Raw genomic sequence first — 18,276 nt, 5'->3', positions numbered from 1 at the left:
GTGATAGAAGATCTTTATCTCAAACTTCTTACAAAGATATTTTGTACTGAGAGCTTTGTAAAAAGATCCTTATCTTGAGAATACTCTGCATTTTAAAAGAGTTCATGTAGAGTTACTGGGGATAAAAAACTATTAGATTTCTTCTACTGCTAATTAAAAATGTCTTTTTTCTGTTGTATTTCAATTTTCTATAGAAATTATTCTTCCTATAAGAACGTGACAAGCATATTTGGGGCTGGTGGTTTTATGCCATATGGTTTTACAGGAACATTGGCTGGTGCTGCAACATGTTTTTATGCCTTTGTGGGATTTGATTGCATTGCAACAACTGGTAAGATGAGGTTTCTCTCTCTCTCTCTCTCTCTTTCTCTGTGTATGTGTATATATATATTTGAAGTAAAAAGTTGGTGGTCAAACTGTGTAACTATATATATCCTACTCTTCGTCCCTGTCTGCCTCTGTATTTGTCTGTCTATCTCTACTCTTAAACTCTATCACCATGTCTAGAAAGAGACTGAGATCACTCCTGAATGTGGCTTTCTCATTCCACAGAAAAACAACATTACAGTGTGAATAAAATTCTCTTTGCCTGCAGTTAGCTGCAATGGCAGAGTGTGAAACTGATCAGCACAAGCTCTTTCTGCTAAGCCCATATAGCAGGCATCTTGCCTTTTTTTTTTAAACTAGCTTCATTGTAGCTTTAGAAAAAACAAACTCAGAGGCTGCATATTCCTTAGAGCTTCTTTTAGACTAATGTGAAATTAATACTTATGAAGCTCAACACAGTAAAAGATCAACAACTTACTTATCCTCGGGGAAGGTATGGTGCAGGCAGTTCACAGAGAACATAAGAACGGCCACACTGGGTCAGACCAATGGTCAGTCTAGCCCAGTATCTTGTCTTCCAACAGTGGCCAATGCCAGGTGCCCCAGAGGGAATGAACAGAACAGGTAATCATCAAGTGATCCATCTTCTGTCGCCCATTCCCAGCTTCTAGCAAACAGAGGCTAGGGACATTTCAGAGCAACTTTCCAAAGACTAATTGTATTGATAAGTGGAAAATTATAGATTTTGGCCTCTCTAAAGTAAAATATGTATTTTATTTATATATATGACATTATATATGGAATTTTATATATATAGATAAAATTCCGTATATAATGTCATTTTGCTTAACTTAATTTTTTGTGCTGTGGCTGGCCACAAAGTCCTGGGTTACATACTGTATCACTGATTTTACTCTATATGGAATATTAAAGCTATTATTCTTAATATTTAGACTGCAAAACTTACCTTTTTCTGTGTGTTGATGCACATTAAAGTAAAAGACGCAAAAGTTTTCCTAGATGAGTAAGAATGTTTGTTTTTCCTCCATAGGGGAAGAAGTCAGGAATCCTCAGAAAGCTATACCTATTGGAATTGTGACTTCCCTGCTTGTCTGTTTTATGGCCTATTTTGGTGTTTCGGCAGCTTTGACTCTTATGATGCCATACTATCTTCTAGATGAGAAAAGTCCTCTTCCTGTAGCATTTGAATATGTTGGATGGGGTCCTGCAAAGTATATTGTAGCAGTGGGATCCCTCTGTGCTTTGTCCACAAGGTAAAGAAGAAAAAACGACTAATTTTATTGGAAAATAAGATAATTGAAAAATACAGTATATTTCAATGTATGGTCACACTTTTTATATTAAGGTTACATTTTCTTAAGGGTTAACATTTAATAAATATTATAAGCATGTTACAGACATGAGTAGTATGTGATCATTATAAACTATCTGTAGGAGTTGTGATTGTAAGTCATAATTATAAACAACCTGTTGGACTCTATAACAATTGATGAAAACATCCATCAATAAATAATCATTGGTAAACTATAAATGTAATCTTAATATAAAGTGTGACCAAATATATTATTTTAGTTAGAAGAGTTGACTAGATTGTGAGATGTATTAATATGTATAGTACATGCATCTTCCCATATATTATAGCCCACATGTAATGTGGTATAAGAACCTATTTACTTACATTTAGGAACAGCCTTAATATTCTCCTTTTCTGCTAACTGAGCTCATGTACATTACTAGAGTGGTTTAAATGGCCTCAAGTGGGAGATGTATGGCTTCAACAGCTGGCCTAAAAAAGAAGCAGGCTTGCCTATTTAAGGAGTACTGTTGATGTCATTGAGATAGTCCACGAGTAGTCATGTATAGAAGACAAGCATACTGATTGTGGAAAATAATTGAGTGAAAAACTCTGGGGTGGGAGATTATAAAAAAGAAAAGAGCTCTAAATGACAAGCTAAAAGAATCTTAGGCCTGTGTATATAGACTAAGTTGTGTTTGTACAGTTAGTTTTGGGACTATAATTTTCTATAGTGATGCCTGAAGTGGATTCTAGCAGTTTGATGATTTTTATAATATTTTATAAAATATAAAAGCAAATGTTTAAATAGAAACTAGAGCAAAGAAAATAGTAACGGAGAAGAAAACTTTAGAAAGTAAAACCATTGGTTACCACATTTTAACTATTGATCTCCTAATTTTTCTTCCAAAGTATTTTAAAGTTTTTAACACCCAAGTTTATTCTGAGAGGGGTAATATCTCACTTTAATGTTTTTAATTAAAAAAAACCCTTTTACTTATAATTCCTTTACTTGGCGGTGTTGTAGGCTGATATGTTGGGAGTATTGCTTTGATCCGAACATTTACTTATTCCTGGGCCATGTCATTTGAGATTAAAATGTTTACAGTATTTATATATTTCCAATATTTACCAGAATGCAGTCTGAAGATGAGAAGAAGCATAATTAACTTCTACAAAGACAGTACAATAAAAATATGTAGAGATTTTGGTGATACCAGTATGGAAATATTACTTATTCTTCAAGTTCAGATTTCTTGGCCCTGATTCAGGAAAGCATCTTTATTGGGCACGGGCATTTAAGCACATGCTAACTTTGAGTAGGTACTTAAGTGCTTTCCTGAATCAGCACCAAAACCAGTTAAAGTGTGAATGATTGGTAGTGCTGCACATGCATTTAATTTTAATGCTACATTTCACAAGCAGTGCTAAAGTGGCTTAGCTTCTGTGGAACATAAAAACTGCACATCCACTGAATATATGTAGGTGATGTATTCAGTTCTCTGTAGCAAGAAAGGCAAACTGGCTGTATAGTAAAACCTCAGTTTCAGCTGGCTAAGAAGTTATATGGCTGTTGCAGAGGCTATACTGTGTGGGTTTTTTGTTTATTTGTTTGGGTGGGGGTTGTTAGTATGGTTATTTTGATGTGAAGGGAAGAAACCCGACAAATTTTAAATGTTTTAAATACAGAAGGAGCTTTGAGTCATCTGTAGTTCAAAATGCTTTTCAAATTCTGAAAATATCAACGGTTTAAAATAAATAGTTTACCTTCAGTCCCTAAATAAAACCAGGAATAATAAGGTAGCTTGGCTCTGGGTGCTTTAACTGAAAGAAATAATAGGGTTAAGTGTAAACTGTGTGGTGCTTACTTTGAGTTACTATTGATTAACATTGTCATAAGGAGCTGCAGAATGTGTTACTGCTTGTGTGATTCACTGTTGCTGACTGACAGAATCTTTCAAGGAACAATAATGCTTAATTGCATAGCTAGTGTTACCAGGGCCATCCCCCTGGTCCACTAGTATCCCAAGATCTACAGTGATGGCAAAAGTTGTTTAGCTATTTTACTACTGTTTCCAGTGAAGCAATTGCATTACCACAGAATTGTGAACAAAACTTCTAGTGGTTTTCAGAAACAAAATAAATCTATTTGTGTCCAAACTGTAGTATCTTTGGTCTATAATATTTTTACCATCATAAATTTTGTTTTCAGTGAAACATGCCATTAATTAGCATTGTTTCTCTTTTCGATGATATAACCTTGCATGAATTGTGTTTTGCCATGTTGCATGTGTTTGCTTTTTACTCAGTCTTCTTGGATCCATTTTCCCAATGCCACGTGTAATCTATGCTATGGCGGAAGATGGGTTGCTTTTCAAATGTCTAGCTCAAATCAATTCCAAAACGAAGACTCCAGTTATTGCTACTTTGTCATCGGGTGCAGTAGCAGGTGAGACTGAGAGTTGATTATTGTAAGGAAAGGTGCACTGCTTCACACATTGCATATGTGGAAATCCAATACTGTCAGGCAAGTTTTGGTTTGCTTTTGACTGAAAGAATAAAATATGATTGTCTCAAGGTAAAATAACCTTTTTCCTACCACAGAGTGTATTTGTTTGTGTTAATCTCAAGTGCTTTGGAAGCACAGGTTCAAAAGAACAAAACAACATGAAAATAAGCTTTTCCTAGCTTCCCATTTTAGTTGACTTTACCAGTAGAACACAGTGCTTTTAATAATGTGTATTTGAACTTTAAATTTTTCTGTTCTAGTCTTCTCGGCTCTATGTTCCCTCTGCCCCGAATTCTGTTTGCCATGGCACGAGATGGTTTACTGTTTAGGTTTCTTGCCAAAGTGAGTAAGAGGCAGACACCAGTTGCTGCCACATTGACAGCAGGGGTCATCTCTGGTAAGCTCTGAAAACATAGGTTTCTTCAAACTGGGATTTGAACCTTGTATGCACGTGCATGGAATATAAGAAGGGCCTGCTTGTTAACTTCTCATGCATGTAAGTTGGGAATAAAATTGCTGACTAATTGAAGGGCATAAGAATTCCAAATCATGGCAATCGTGGTGGCGGTGATGTCCTTGATGTCAATGAACTTGCAACTTTTTGTGCGTTCTAAGTTTGGCTTCTCTTGCATTACAAACAAAACAGTTATTTACTTTGCGGCATCTGGAATAAAACTGTCTTTATAACTCAGCCATTGGACTATGCTCTGTTATGAGGCTTGGGTATAGGAAATTTTAATTCAAGATTAATGTATTTAATTGTTTAGAAATACTAGGGGGGAATGTATTTTTGCTATAGGATACAAAAAAAGAAATCTTGAATAATCTTTAGTAAGGCAACTACAAAACGGTTTTTAAAAAGAAGAAATTTTACACATTCTTCACCCATAAAGGGCACGAATCCATTTTTGATACAGCTATTTTGAAAGGATCATTACGTATTTGTGTACGTACACACATACAGAATGCATCAAAGCAATATTTCCAGGAGCTGTTACAAGTGTAGTGTGCAAATTCCTACACTTCCAAGCGGAGATTTATTTCTTTTTTAACTCTTTCATTGTTGTCAAGATGCATATCTCTTGTATTGCTTAATGTACCTGGAACACAAATTATACCCTACTGATTTCAATGTAATGTCAGCTTTGCATGGAAAAGTGGGGGTAGACTGGCTCAAGATGATAAAGACCAAGAGATTCAGACAAGACTAAAACATGTATTTATTATTTATCATACTGTAGCATCTACAAGCCATAGTCATGGTCGAGACCCTTTTGTTCAAAGAGCTTTACAAACATATAGGAAGCCATGGTCATGCCCCAAATAGTTCATAATCTAAAAAATGGCCTTAATTCATCTTTTTTGTATGTCAAAGTACAAATCTATAATACGGAATTACTCTTATAAAGAGACACTTAATAAGATTTTCCAGACTGCTTTCATGTTGCACCAGATCCTTTTTCTGTAATATTTTGGAAAAATGTGGAAATCTGGTATCAAAAGTGATTTTTCATTTTAGAGGAATAATGAACCGACGCAGAAGAAGAGAAGGAAAAATGTTTTTCCCAGTTGGGTAAATTGATGAATGCAAATATGCAGTCTTTGTAGCAGCAGCACAAGAGCAGTAATTCAAAGCCAGTTTTGGGGGTGTATTTGTATAGGTGGGTGGTTTATTCTAACAGAACAAAACTTTTTGATACAGCAGGTAACTTTTTTTTCTTTTTTCTTTAAGAAAATGTGTATCTAGTAACTTGTAGGTTTAAATTATATTATGCAGTTTTGCTAGATCTGTTAAAAATGAATGCAGCATGAAAGTAATCTGGCATTCCTACTAAATCTTAGCATGGATAGTCTCACAGTTTTAAACAGTGTTAAGAAGATTAGATTTTGACCTTTTACTATGTTATCAAGTCAAAACTACAGTTGAGGCCAAACATAATTACATGCATTTGTTCTTTTTCCCATATAATAATTATGATAATGAAATTCTTCAGACAGCAAAATGGTTCGCTTACAGTCCAATCGTATTTTATCAAAGGCAGCAGCCTAATGAGCCTAATGGATTTGTAGTGCTGCATACTTCCCTGAATTGTATTTGCACTTTAATGCAACAACGTGGGATGTGCACCTAAAATGAATCAACAAAGTTTAGCTTCTGGTTTCCAACTATTTTGTGACAGGTTTGGCTTCTCTTCTGATAAGTAATGGTTAGAAGTTGAGTAAGCATCGATTATATAAAAGATTTATAGTTGTTTGCTATTTTTATATCTACTAAGGGGAAAAAATTCATCTGTATGAACTATATATATTAAAATTTTGAATACAATAAATATAAGCGTGTGTCCATTTTGATAGTATTTTTCTCCAAGCATATATTTGGTAGTTTTAACACTGTTTAAAGTGAGATTGTCTTTTTGTGGATGCTTTGTGTGCTTCAAAGCTCAACATCCTTTAAACTCTGCATAAGCTTTTCATATATAAGGGAAAGGGAAATATGGAGATTGCATCAGATAATATAAATATATTTAATTACCTTGCCAAAATGAATATATGTTCTACATTCATGGTGCTAACAATATTAAAGATGTACTATTTTCTGTCTTGCCACTAGTGTATTCAGAAATTTGAGATGTACTGTATAAATACTAATGTGGCTAACCTTCAAAAGCAGATTCTTTTTCAAAAGTTTCTTGGCCGTAAAGTCACGCATCTTGTTGATCACAAACAATGCTATAATTAAAAAGAATACAAAGTAAAAAACTGTAATATTTTAAATATAATAATCATATGCTATAATTAGCTAGAGTATGATAAAATTAACTTGTAATGTACAGGAACACTTTAAGACTGGAAGGATTAAAATTAACATATGCACATTCTGCTGTCCCTTAGCTTTGCCTGTCAGTGCTGGTCTACGAGCACCCTTGGCAGTGAAATATATGAGAAATCTTCTCACAGAATGCTTCATAGCTTTTGTACAAACTTCCCTGTTCACAAGACTAGTGAATGTAGGGTGCTTCCATGATCATTAAGGAAATTGTATTCCTTGGTTAGTTATTAGTCCAGCAGATTAACTGGTATTTTTGGTAATATTGCAGTCTTATTTTTGGGAATTAATCTTTTCTGTTTTTCTTCATGATCAAAAAGATGTGTGTGTGTGTGTGTGTGTGTGTGTGTGTGTGTGTGTAATATATATAAAATCAAGAAGGTGGGGAGGTGTATATGCTTTTTATAGATCTATATCTGTATCTATCTATACACACACACACACACACACACACACACACGTAATATAAAAATAATGCATTCATTAGCATATACACACACAATTTATTTACTGTGACTATGAAGAGAAGTAAAGATCAGTGACAGTCACTTTGGATTCATGCCAGGCAAGTCAATAAAACAGTGGATGCTATCTTTGCTTGTGTAAAAATATAGAGAAAAGAGGAAAACCCCGTACATAGTATTCATCAGTCTTGAGAAGGCTTATGACCACATTCTGAGAGAAGGCATCTGGTGTATGGGAATGAAACAGATGTCTAAGACTATATCAGACTCCTCCAGGACATGTACAAGGGTGTTTTTATCACAGTCAGAAACTGAACAGTTTCTAGTAGGAGTTGGAGTACATCAAGACTTGGCACTAAGCCCCTTTGTGTTCATGTTAGTGCTCAATGCACTTAGAGAGAACATCCAGAGTGGCACCCTGGCGCATTCTTTTTGCAGATGATGAAGTGCTTGTGGAGGGAGTAAAGAGGAAGCGGAAGAAGATTTAGAGAGATGGAGGTGCATACTTGAAAGAAATGGCATGAAGATCAGCAGAAATAGAGTAACTTGCAGGAAGACAACGGGTCTATAAAGTGTGGAGGGCCAGCCACTACCAAAAGTACAGAAGTTCAAGTACCTAGGTTTGGTAGTACAGGATAATGGTAAACTCAGTGATGAACTTATACGCAGAACAGGAAAGGCATGGAGAGAGCTGAGCAGAATGATCTGCAATAGGAGGAAGCCTATCAAATTGAAAAGTAAGATATATAAGATGGTAATTAGGCCTGTACTTTTGTATGGCTTTGAATGTTGGACACTGAGGAAGAGACGTTGAAGGAAGGATTTTGAATACAAGGGAAATGAAAATGTTAAGAGGGATGCTTGGAGTTATTAGGATTGACCATATTTGGAATGAATGAATTAGGGGAGGTTTGAAGGTGATATCAATTATAGAACAGCTGACAGAATGCAGGTGTAGATGGTTTGGGCATATGAAAAGATAATAGGAAGAATATATTAAAAACAGGGTGTTACCCTCCACTTCTAAGTTTAAGAGGAGGATTAGAAGACCCAAAACTAGATGGATTGATGTCATACAGAAGGATCTGGTTAGCTCTGACGTTTCTGAGGATCTGCTTCAAGCAAACTGGAAAGGAGAAGGAGGATTCAAACAGTCAATCCCATCTAGATGGGGCTAAGGCTAGAAGAAGAAACACATTGGAAGTCACAGTGAAGTTGCCTTGCCAAAGAAGGCGTAAAATAAGCCACTTTTAAAACAATGCTGTTTATTAAAAAGTCATGCAATCACCTGCAAAATACTAAGATTTTATTCAGCCTGATTTAACATTTAAATGGACTTACTCTTGTCTATCGGCTCCAATTCAGCTTAATGGGATTTAACCAGGTTCTCAAGTGGTTTGCTGAATTAGGGCCATAGTACATACAAATTACATGTACCGGTTATAGATTAAAGTCCTGATCCAGTCTGTCTTGGATCCACGTGCATGTCAGTAGATTGGATCCCACTGTCAGCTTGTGGTTTCAGGCTCTGACCATGCAAGCCCTCAGCCTGTAGAATTTGAGTAGGAGTTCTATGCACAGCACGCTTGCAGGATCTGGCTCTTTGATAATTAAATATTCTCCAAAATTTTCTACAATACCTTAGTAAAAATAAAGTGTTATATTTTTAAGTGAGAAATGTTTTTACTAAAGGTTATGTTAAATATCAGTTTTCATAGTTGAAAATGATGACATTTTTACATGACAGCAGTGAGGGGCCTCCTAAACTGTATTTTTCATTATGTTCCTTCCTAATTGTATTGTGTTTACCCCTTTGTCTTAAACTTAAGAACTATTCCTACTATACAACTAAATATATGTCCAAAATAACCATATTAAAAATCACACAGCAGGTATATAGAGAATTATGGCTGCAAGGTTTTCATTAGTGTTTCCTAAATGTTCTCCGGGTGTCTTATATTTTAAAACAAAAAAGTAGGCCAAAATTTGTTAACTTGGTTGCCTAAAGTTAGTAGGCACCTAAATCCCTGTTTAGGTACACAAATAAATGTGATTTTCAGGATGTGTTGAGCAACCACAGTGAGAGCTATAGGTGCTCAGGGTCACTGAAAAGATACCAATTATATTTCAGTGCCTACATATAGAGTTAGTTGTCTAACTCCAGGCAACCAAGTTTAAAAATTTGGGTCTTTACTTCGAAAATTCATTTTTATGCATTACCATGGTTTCATTTGTATTACTATTAGTAACTCAACTACATAAACTCCATACATAGCCTCTTGAGCTGCCTTAAAAATCTTAACTCTCAATATGTAACTTTCATACAAACTCTGTATTTCTCTCTTCTTTTTTTTAGCTATAATGGCATTTCTTTTTGACCTAAAGGCTCTGGTGGATATGATGTCTATTGGTACACTTCTTGCTTACTCCCTTGTAGCAGCCTGTGTTCTCATCCTCAGGTGAGCCCCACCTTCACCCCCCTGTTTGTTCTGCTGTATTTTATTTTGTCCTATGCAGAATACATTTAAAATACAATTTCTGTTTGTATAACTTTTATTCTAGGTACATACATATTGTAAAATTAGGCTAACTCTTCTAAAATGTTAATCTGTGTGTGGTGTCTTAATTTAATGATTACCAGAAGTGGTGTCCTTTCAAAGTTGGATAGACACTAGGAATAGACACAGTGTAATGCCAGTGTGGGCAGAGGTCAAATCCAAAACCTTATTTGAAATCTAGGAGGGTTTTACTTTCTGAAAGATAACTTACATGGTCTTCAACTTCAAATGGTGTAGTAGGACCTCATGTCAAAACACTGATACATTCAAAGCTAGAAACATATTTCTAATTTTACAATATAATTTATATTTTATCTCCTAGTGTATACAGCAAGTACAGTAAATTGTGGGATCTATATGTGAATAGTGTAAATACTCTAATAAATTTTCTTCATGGGTTAAATCCTGACCTTCTAGTGTATTTTCATCTTGTGAATCAATAAGTTAGGAGACTGAAAACAGATGCTTGGGATTTGCCCAATCCAGAATCAGCAAGGTCTGGACAAATCTGAGGAACTGTCCCAGAATGAGGTGTCATTAGAGGAGGTTTTGGAACAAATTGATAAATTAAAGAGTAATAAGTCACCAGGACCAGATGGTATTTACCCAAGAGTTCTGAAGGAACTCAAATATGAAATTGCAGAACTACTAACTGTAGTTTGTAACCTAGCATTTAAATCAGCTTCTGTACCAAATGACTGGAGGATAGCTAATATGACACCAATTTTTAAAAGGGGCTCCAGAGATGATCCAAGCAATTACAGGCCGGTAAGCCTGACTTCAGAACCGGGCAAACTAGTTGAAACTATAGTAAAGAACAGAATTGTCAGACACATAGATGAACATAATTTGTTGGGAAGAGTCAACATGATTTTTGTAAAGGGAAACCATGCCTCGCCAATCTGCTAGATTTTTTGAGGGGGTCAACAAGCATGTGGACAAGAGGGGATCCAGTGGATATAGTGTACTTAGGTTTTCAGAAAGCCTTTGACTAGGTCCCTCACCAAAGGCTCTTAAGCAAAGTAAGCTGTCATGAGATAAGAGGGAAGATCCTCTCATGGATAGGAAACAAAGGGTAGGAATAAATTATCAGTTTTCAGAATGGAGAAAGGTAAATAGTGATGTCCCCCATGGGGTCTGTGCTGGGACCAGTATTAGTCAACATATTAATGAATGATCTGGAAAAAGGGGTAAACAGTGAAGTGGCAAAATTTGCAGATGATACAAAACTACTAAAGATAGTTAAGCCCAAAGCAGAATGTGAAGGGTTACAAAGCGATCTCACATAACTGGGTGACTGGGCAACAAAATGGCAGATGAAATTCAGTGTTGATAAATGCAAAGTAATGCACATTGGAAAACATAATTCCAACTATACATATAAAATAATGGGGTCTAAATTAGTTGTTACCACTCAAGAGAGAGATCTTGGAGTCATTGTGGATAGTTCTCTGAAAACATCCACTCAATGTGTAGTGGCAGTCAAAAAAGCGAACAGAATATTGGGAATCATTAAGAAAGGGATAGATAATCAGACAGAAAATATCATATTGCTTCTATATAAATCCATGGTACACTCACATCTTGAATACTGCATGCAGATGTGGTTGCCCCATCTCAAAAAGAATATATTAGACTTGGAAAAGGTTCCGAAAAGGGCAACAAAAATGATTATTTGTATGGAACGGCCATCATATGAGGATAGATTAATAAGACTGGGACTTTTCAGCTTGGAAAAGAGTAGACTAAGGGGGAATATGATAGAGGTCTATAAAATCATGACTGTTGTGGAGTAAATAAGGAAGTGTTATTTACCCCTTCTCATAACACAAGAACTAGGAGTCACCAAATGAAATTAATAGGCAGCAGGTTTAAAACAAACAAAAGGAAGTATTTCTTTACACAGCGCACAGTCAGTGTGTGGAACTCTTGCCAGGGGATGTTGTGAAGGCCAAGACTATAACAGGGTTCATAAAAGAACTAGATAAATACATGGAGGATAGGTCCATCAATGGCTATTAGCCAGGATGGGCAGGGATGGTGTCCATAGCCTCTGTTTGCCAGAAGCTGAGAATGGGTGACAGGGAATGGATCACTTGATGATTACCTGTTCTGTTCATTCCCTCTGGGGCATCTGGCATTGGCCGCTGTCGGAAGACAGGATACTGGGCAAGATGGACCTGGATACAGTGTATTTAGACTTTCAGAAAGCCTTTGACAAGGTCAGAGAAATGTCTCAAGGCAAGGCATCCTTATAAGCTATAGAATGGTGCTCCTTTTGTGATCTAATACAGTGGTTCTCAACAAGGATACGCACACCCTTGGGTGTACGCAGAGGTCTTCCAGGGAGTACATCAACTCATCTAGATATTTTCCTAGTTTTACAACAGGCTACATAAAAAGCACTAGTGAAGTCAGTACAAATTAAAATTTCATACAGACAATGACTTTTTTTATACTGCTCTATATACTATACCAGGGGTAGGCAACCTATGGCACGCGTGCCGAAGGCGGCACATGAGCTGATTTTCAGTGGCACTCACACTGCCTGGATCCTGGCCACCGGTCTGGAGGGCTCTGCATTTTAATTTAATTTTAAATGAAGCTTCTTAAACATTTTGAAATCTTATTTACTTTACATACAACAATAGTTTAGTTATATATTTTAGACTTTTAGAAAGAGACCTTCTAAAAAAGTTAAAATGTATTACTGGCACGCGAAACCTTAAATTAGAGTGAATAAATGAAGACTCGGCACACCACTTCTGAAAGGTTGCCGACCCCTGTACTATACACTGAAATGCAAGTACAATATTTATATTCCAGTTGATTTATTTTATAATTATATGGTAAAAATGAGAAAGGAAGCAATTTTTCAGTAATAATGTGGCTGTGACACTTTTGTATTTTTGTCTGATTATGTAAGCAAGTAGTTCTTAAGTGAAGTGAAACTTGAGGGTACGCAAGACAAATCAGACTTCTGAAAGGGGTACAGTAGTCTGGAAAGGTTGAGAGCCACTGATATAATAGGTGACACTTGTCTATAATTACAGCTAATCTAAAGGTATTTTTAATGTAAGGTAACTGAATAACAATGATACATTGGTATTACAATGCATAAGACAGGTTTTTTTAATTGTGTGTATTGCTGGTAGTTGGGGCAATAAATGAAGGTTAAAACTAATTAAGTAGTCAGAGGAACTCAAACTGGTAATTTTGAAAAATGTAACAATAGTTCTGACAATAGTAACTTAAATTCATCTAGTTTATCACTCACAGGAGAATATGCTCTATCCCGTAGTAAGGTTGCATGTATATAAAAACGTTACATTCCTTCCAAAGTTGGTGTTAAATTTCAGCCTTATTCAATCAGTATGTTTCGTAGTGTTTTTTTCTATAGACTGCCTCATGCTCATCTCAGTGAAAGTTTATTGAAAAGACCTACTGTATTTCAAGAAATCCTCTTCTATCTCTTTCCTTTATCTCATGAAGGGCTTTTGTATTGTGTTTTGTTTTCTATTTAGATTATAAATATATTTGCTGAAAAACAACTGCCTCCCACAGTATAGTTAAAAAATAAATTAAAAAGCCTCTTCTTGTTTATTATTATCGCAGAAAATCTTAGGAGACATGGTGTTAGCTTTGTAAAAATGGTGATCTGTAATTGTTAACTTTTTAAGAGAATATATTACCTTTAGTAGTATCCTCTATACCCGTGGTTCTCAGTCTTTTCCATTCCACGACTCCTTCAGGATTACCCTCCCATTTAGCAAAATGGAAAGGAAAGGGTGATTATGACCCCACTCCCCCACAACACCTGTCTGCGATTCCCAGTTTGAGAGCTCCTACTGCATACAGTTCTTATGTGTTTCTCTTGTTCCATTCTAAACTGTGAAAGTCCAGGCTATGGGAAACCAGGTTACCAGGGTGTAATCTTCCTTTATTGTTTTATATATGTTAGTGCCCAGTATGGCAGGTGGTGTTGGACGATAGGCCCCTTTGCAGAGAATTTAGAGATTAAGTAGACTACCTAGAAATAAAAGAAGATAGAAGGGATGCCACACGAATTTTGAAAGGGCAGAATTTATTTTTTATTGTAGCTACTGGTGTAGAGTGGAATCATTGGAGATTGCTGTGGTATTTATAACCATCCTCCTTCAACCCCCACCACAAGCTTAACTTCTTTACTTGTTACAGTCTTGTATATAAATACCTATTTATTTGTGGATAGGTACCAACCCAACTTAACCTATGAGCAACCAAAATATTCTCCAGAGAAAGAGGCTCTGACAGGATCAGAGAGGGAATCTCAAATTAGTATGCTTCAAGGGCACCGCTTCAGTCTTCAGACATTGATGAATCCATCCAGTTTGCCTACAGAGCAGTCTGCCACTACCGTTAGCTTTTTGGTGGGTCTATTAGGTAAGTCTACAGATACCCAAATAAGTACAATACATTCAAATCAAGTTCCATAAATAGTGGAATTTAATTAAGCAGAACAAAAGTTCAAATCCAATGGTAACATCTTAGAGTACCTTCTCACAAATGTCAAATATGAAGTATTCTGGTAGGAAAACAGATTTTATAGTTTGTTCCATAATCTTATTTATTTTCCTTCAGTCAAAAATAAGGCAAAATAAAGTGTTTTCTTGTCAAAACAGACTTTTTTCATTTTAACATCTGATAATGTCTCTATTGGTAAAGATCTGCTTTATCAGATTAAGTTGCGTGTTTATTTAAACAGTTTGGAAAGGTTTGACTTCCTTCCAATTCTTATTTTCTTTTTCACACAGCTTTTCTGGTGTGTGGGTTGAGTGTTCTGACCACATATGGGATTCATTTTATTGCTAATATGGAGCCTTGGAGCATTGGTCTTCTTGCTGTGTTGGTAGTACTCTTCATAGTCATTGTTCTCACCATATGGAGGCAGCCTCAGAGCCAGCAGAAAGTAGCCTTTATGGTGAGTAAGATAACATAAATAATGCAGAGTTTAAATTTGTTTTAATAAAACCGTGTGTGTGTGTGTGTCTGTGTCTATGCTTGTGTTTTTCAGACAATGCCTCACCATTGCACTATTGTACCTCCATTGGTGATAGTGACAGTGCTAGTGTAGACAGGTCATAGGCATTTTTACCACCACATTGTCTAGACTGTCTCAGATCAGTTCTGGTATGATTTCACTGCAGACTGGATGAGGAGGCCTTGCATAGGGTGCACCGTCCATACCCCTTTCACACCACTGATTTGTTGGATATGGCTGGTAAATTGCCTAATACATAGATCCACCAGCTATTCCCTACCACTTGGGGGTGCTGGGGCAAGCAGCAGAGAGGCTATTTCAGCCCTCAGGTTGGGATAGCAGTTGAAGAATGGCTTCACTACTACAGAGCCTGTAACTTAGAGGGAAGAGTTCCTTCCTCCCAGCCCTGGAGGAGCAGTTTAGCACAAAAACCCAGTTGCTTGGACTGTGTGTCATGATTCCTTGGAGCATGAATAAGTCTTTCACATACACTACAAGGATTTTTTTGTAATGGGCAGTTAGGAAAGTGGAGATGAGCTGAGTGATGGGATGAGGTATGGGAAGCTATTTGGTAGGGTGATTGGGAAGGACAGGGATATAAATTGAGTGTGCTTTTTTATTGAGGCATGTTATCCTTTTTAATTTTTTATAAAGTGTGCTGAGAGCTGTGGGTAAAGGCTGTTGAATATAAATTTTAATCAATAAAATAAGTATTGTTTCAGGCTGCCCACCTAGATTAATTCAGGAATTCAGCACTGCATTGCTGTATGTTCAGTGCAAATTGACAAGGTTTTCTTTGCAGCTGTAGGGACCAAAACTTTTTTTTTAAATGAAAGCATAAGTTTTGCAGAAACTAGTGATTAAACCTTACACTAAACAGGAAAAGTCTCTTACTCTCACTGGTGAGTGGGTCTGTCAGTCCCTTTATTTGTGTTACAAAATTGAAATGTGCCATTTAGTGTGCAGAAAGGTTTGAAAAACATTACTATCTTATAAACTATTTCCCCTTAGGTTCCATTCTTGCCATTTTTGCCGTCCTTCAGTATTTTGGTGAATATTTACTTGATGGTACAGTTAAGTGGAGAGACTTGGATCAGATTTAGCTTTTGGATGGCTTTTGGTAGGTACTTTATAACAACTGTTTACATTAGGATTGATGGGTCCTCTCTTGTGGTTCTTTCTAGGAATGAGTTAATCATCTTCTTTTAACTATTCAAATAAAAAGCTTTTTTTCAATAAATGTCAAATGATATCACTAGTCAAAACAAAAACATACCTCAGAAGATGTATGCATCTGCTACTAAAACTGCACAAGCAGTTGTGATGTAGCAGGAATTGTAAAAGCTACAGGACTAATTCCAGTTAGCTTACTGCTCTCTTCCAAATAGAGGTGATGTATATGTAGGCCTGGAAAGCATTAACGTTAAGTCTGGTAAATCTTTTCTGCCTGCCTACTCTATTTCAGAGGCAGCACTTTCAACTCACTTTGTGATACAAAATCCAAACAGGGAATATTTAACGTATTCTCAGGATTTGTTTTGGTAAATTAGGGTGACCCGATGTCCTGATTTTATAGTAACAGTCCCGATATTCGGGGCTTTGTCTTATATAAGTACCTATTACTTCCCACCCATCCCATTTTTTCACACTTGCTATCTGGTCACCCTATGGTAAATACAAAATGAGAGCTGAAAGTGGTTGTTGTGTCAAAATGCTCCTGAAAGGTTAGCTGAGATTCAATGTGGTAGAGAATGAGAAATCTATGTAGGCTTTGTTCACACACACATACCAGTAGCACTGATTTTAACCAAATTGGTTTAGAAACTGAGTTAGTTAAATCAGTGCAAATCATTTATATGGACAGTTTTTTAAATTGGTTTAAGAAAGTGCTTTATATTGATGTAGCTTAAGTTGGTTAAACCAATTTAAGAGTATTCACAAGAAGAGGTTGCACTGATTTAACTAGCTCAGTTCCTAAATCAATTTACTTAAGTTGGTACAGACTGTGTGTTTGTAAGCCAGACCAGAAAACATGGGGAGAAAAATATGTAAAATCAAGATCAATATTTTTCTAATAATTATAGTCAAAATTGTAGAGAGAGGAGTATTTGCAACTACTGTATCTATTTCCTACTACTCTATCATTCTCCTCTGAACTGCAGTACTTTAGAATTGTAGAAATATACATTAACTGCAAAGTCAGTTTTGGTGCTCCAAACTTGTATTGCAGTCATGAATTACAGGCAGCACTCACCATTACCAATGCAGCTAAGAGCATACGCAAATGACTGGGAATTAGAAATGTTGCACTGGGGCCCAGCACTGCCAGTTGTCTTTAATGTAGGGAAATTACCAGGCACAAAGGCCTGAAGAACTAGTAGTAATTTGCATGCCAGAGGCAGGGAACTGTTCAGGTAAACGGGTTCAGTTATCCTGGGGGGTTGGGAATCTCTTTTAATGCACTGTTTGCCTGAAAAAAACTATTAAGTTTTTTTTGTTTTGTTTTGGAAGGCTTCTTTATTTACTTTGCATATGGCATCAGACATAGTCTTGAAGGTCATCCTAGAGATGAGGAAGATGAAGATACTTGCTCAGAAAATAGTGGAATACAGGAAAAGAACCCTGTGGAAGAAGCAGATGAACATACAAATGAAAATGCTCAGTTTATTACACATGAAAGGACAAGTGAATGTTAATGTTTGCAAACAACCTTAACGTGCATGTCTCTTAAGTAGTAGTAAACTGTGATCGAATGTAGTTGCTGAACGAAATTGTCAAAAGGTAGCTGCCAGCAGATTAACAGTAATTTATATTTGTGCATCTTGAAAGTGCCTACCACAAAGCGTGACTGACGTGTTGAACTAGCTGCTAATACCTCTTGGATACTTCAGATCCAGTCACATGAAGACTTTCTTCAGTGAAAAATTGATATCCCAGATGAAAACATCAAGGAAGATAAGGAGAAGGACAGACTTCCAAGGGGATAACTGTACCTTTGCTATGCTAAAATTTGAGGGTGTTTTGGTTGCACAATTATATACAATTAATTGGTGATGACAAAGTATAAAGAATTTTAGGATTGCTTACAAAAGGGCCCTGAACATTTTACATTTTATGAAGAAAGCAACTGCTTTTCATATGTTCTCCTTATCCCTGTGCGTTAAAATACTTTGTCATGGTCTGATAGAGTATAATGAATAACAAAGTGACGATACTCTTTGATCATTAAAATATTGAATTCCTTCTTATTTTTTTT

At 36.2% G+C, this 18,276-nt stretch overlaps 1 protein-coding gene across 5 annotated transcripts in view; it reads left to right on the top strand.

The window, feature by feature from the left end:
* Nucleotides 1-18,270, top strand: part of SLC7A2 (solute carrier family 7 member 2) — a 106,830-nt gene extending 88,560 nt beyond the window's left edge. For all 5 annotated transcript variants that reach the window (XM_026647912.2, XM_026647914.1, XM_026647911.1 and 2 more), the window contains exons 5-12: nt 195-331; nt 1,379-1,601; nt 4,412-4,548; nt 9,799-9,901; nt 14,232-14,422; nt 14,794-14,960; nt 16,032-16,140; nt 17,532-18,270. In XM_026647912.2, coding sequence (XP_026503697.1) covers nt 195-331; nt 1,379-1,601; nt 4,412-4,548; nt 9,799-9,901; nt 14,232-14,422; nt 14,794-14,960; nt 16,032-16,140; nt 17,532-17,716 — 1,252 coding nt within the window. In that variant the 3' untranslated portion in view covers nt 17,717-18,270. The remainder of the gene's footprint in view (nt 1-194; nt 332-1,378; nt 1,602-4,411; nt 4,549-9,798; nt 9,902-14,231; nt 14,423-14,793; nt 14,961-16,031; nt 16,141-17,531) is intronic.
* Nucleotides 18,271-18,276: the final 6 nt, after the last annotated feature.

The sequence above is a fragment of the Terrapene carolina genome, unplaced genomic scaffold (assembly GCF_002925995.2).
Source record: "Terrapene carolina triunguis isolate 2854851 unplaced genomic scaffold, T_m_triunguis-2.0 Scaffold66, whole genome shotgun sequence".
Lineage (NCBI taxonomy): Eukaryota > Metazoa > Chordata > Testudines > Emydidae > Terrapene > Terrapene triunguis.
The sequence above is the reverse complement of the archived record's forward strand: the minus strand, read 5'-3'. Positions and strand labels throughout refer to the sequence as shown.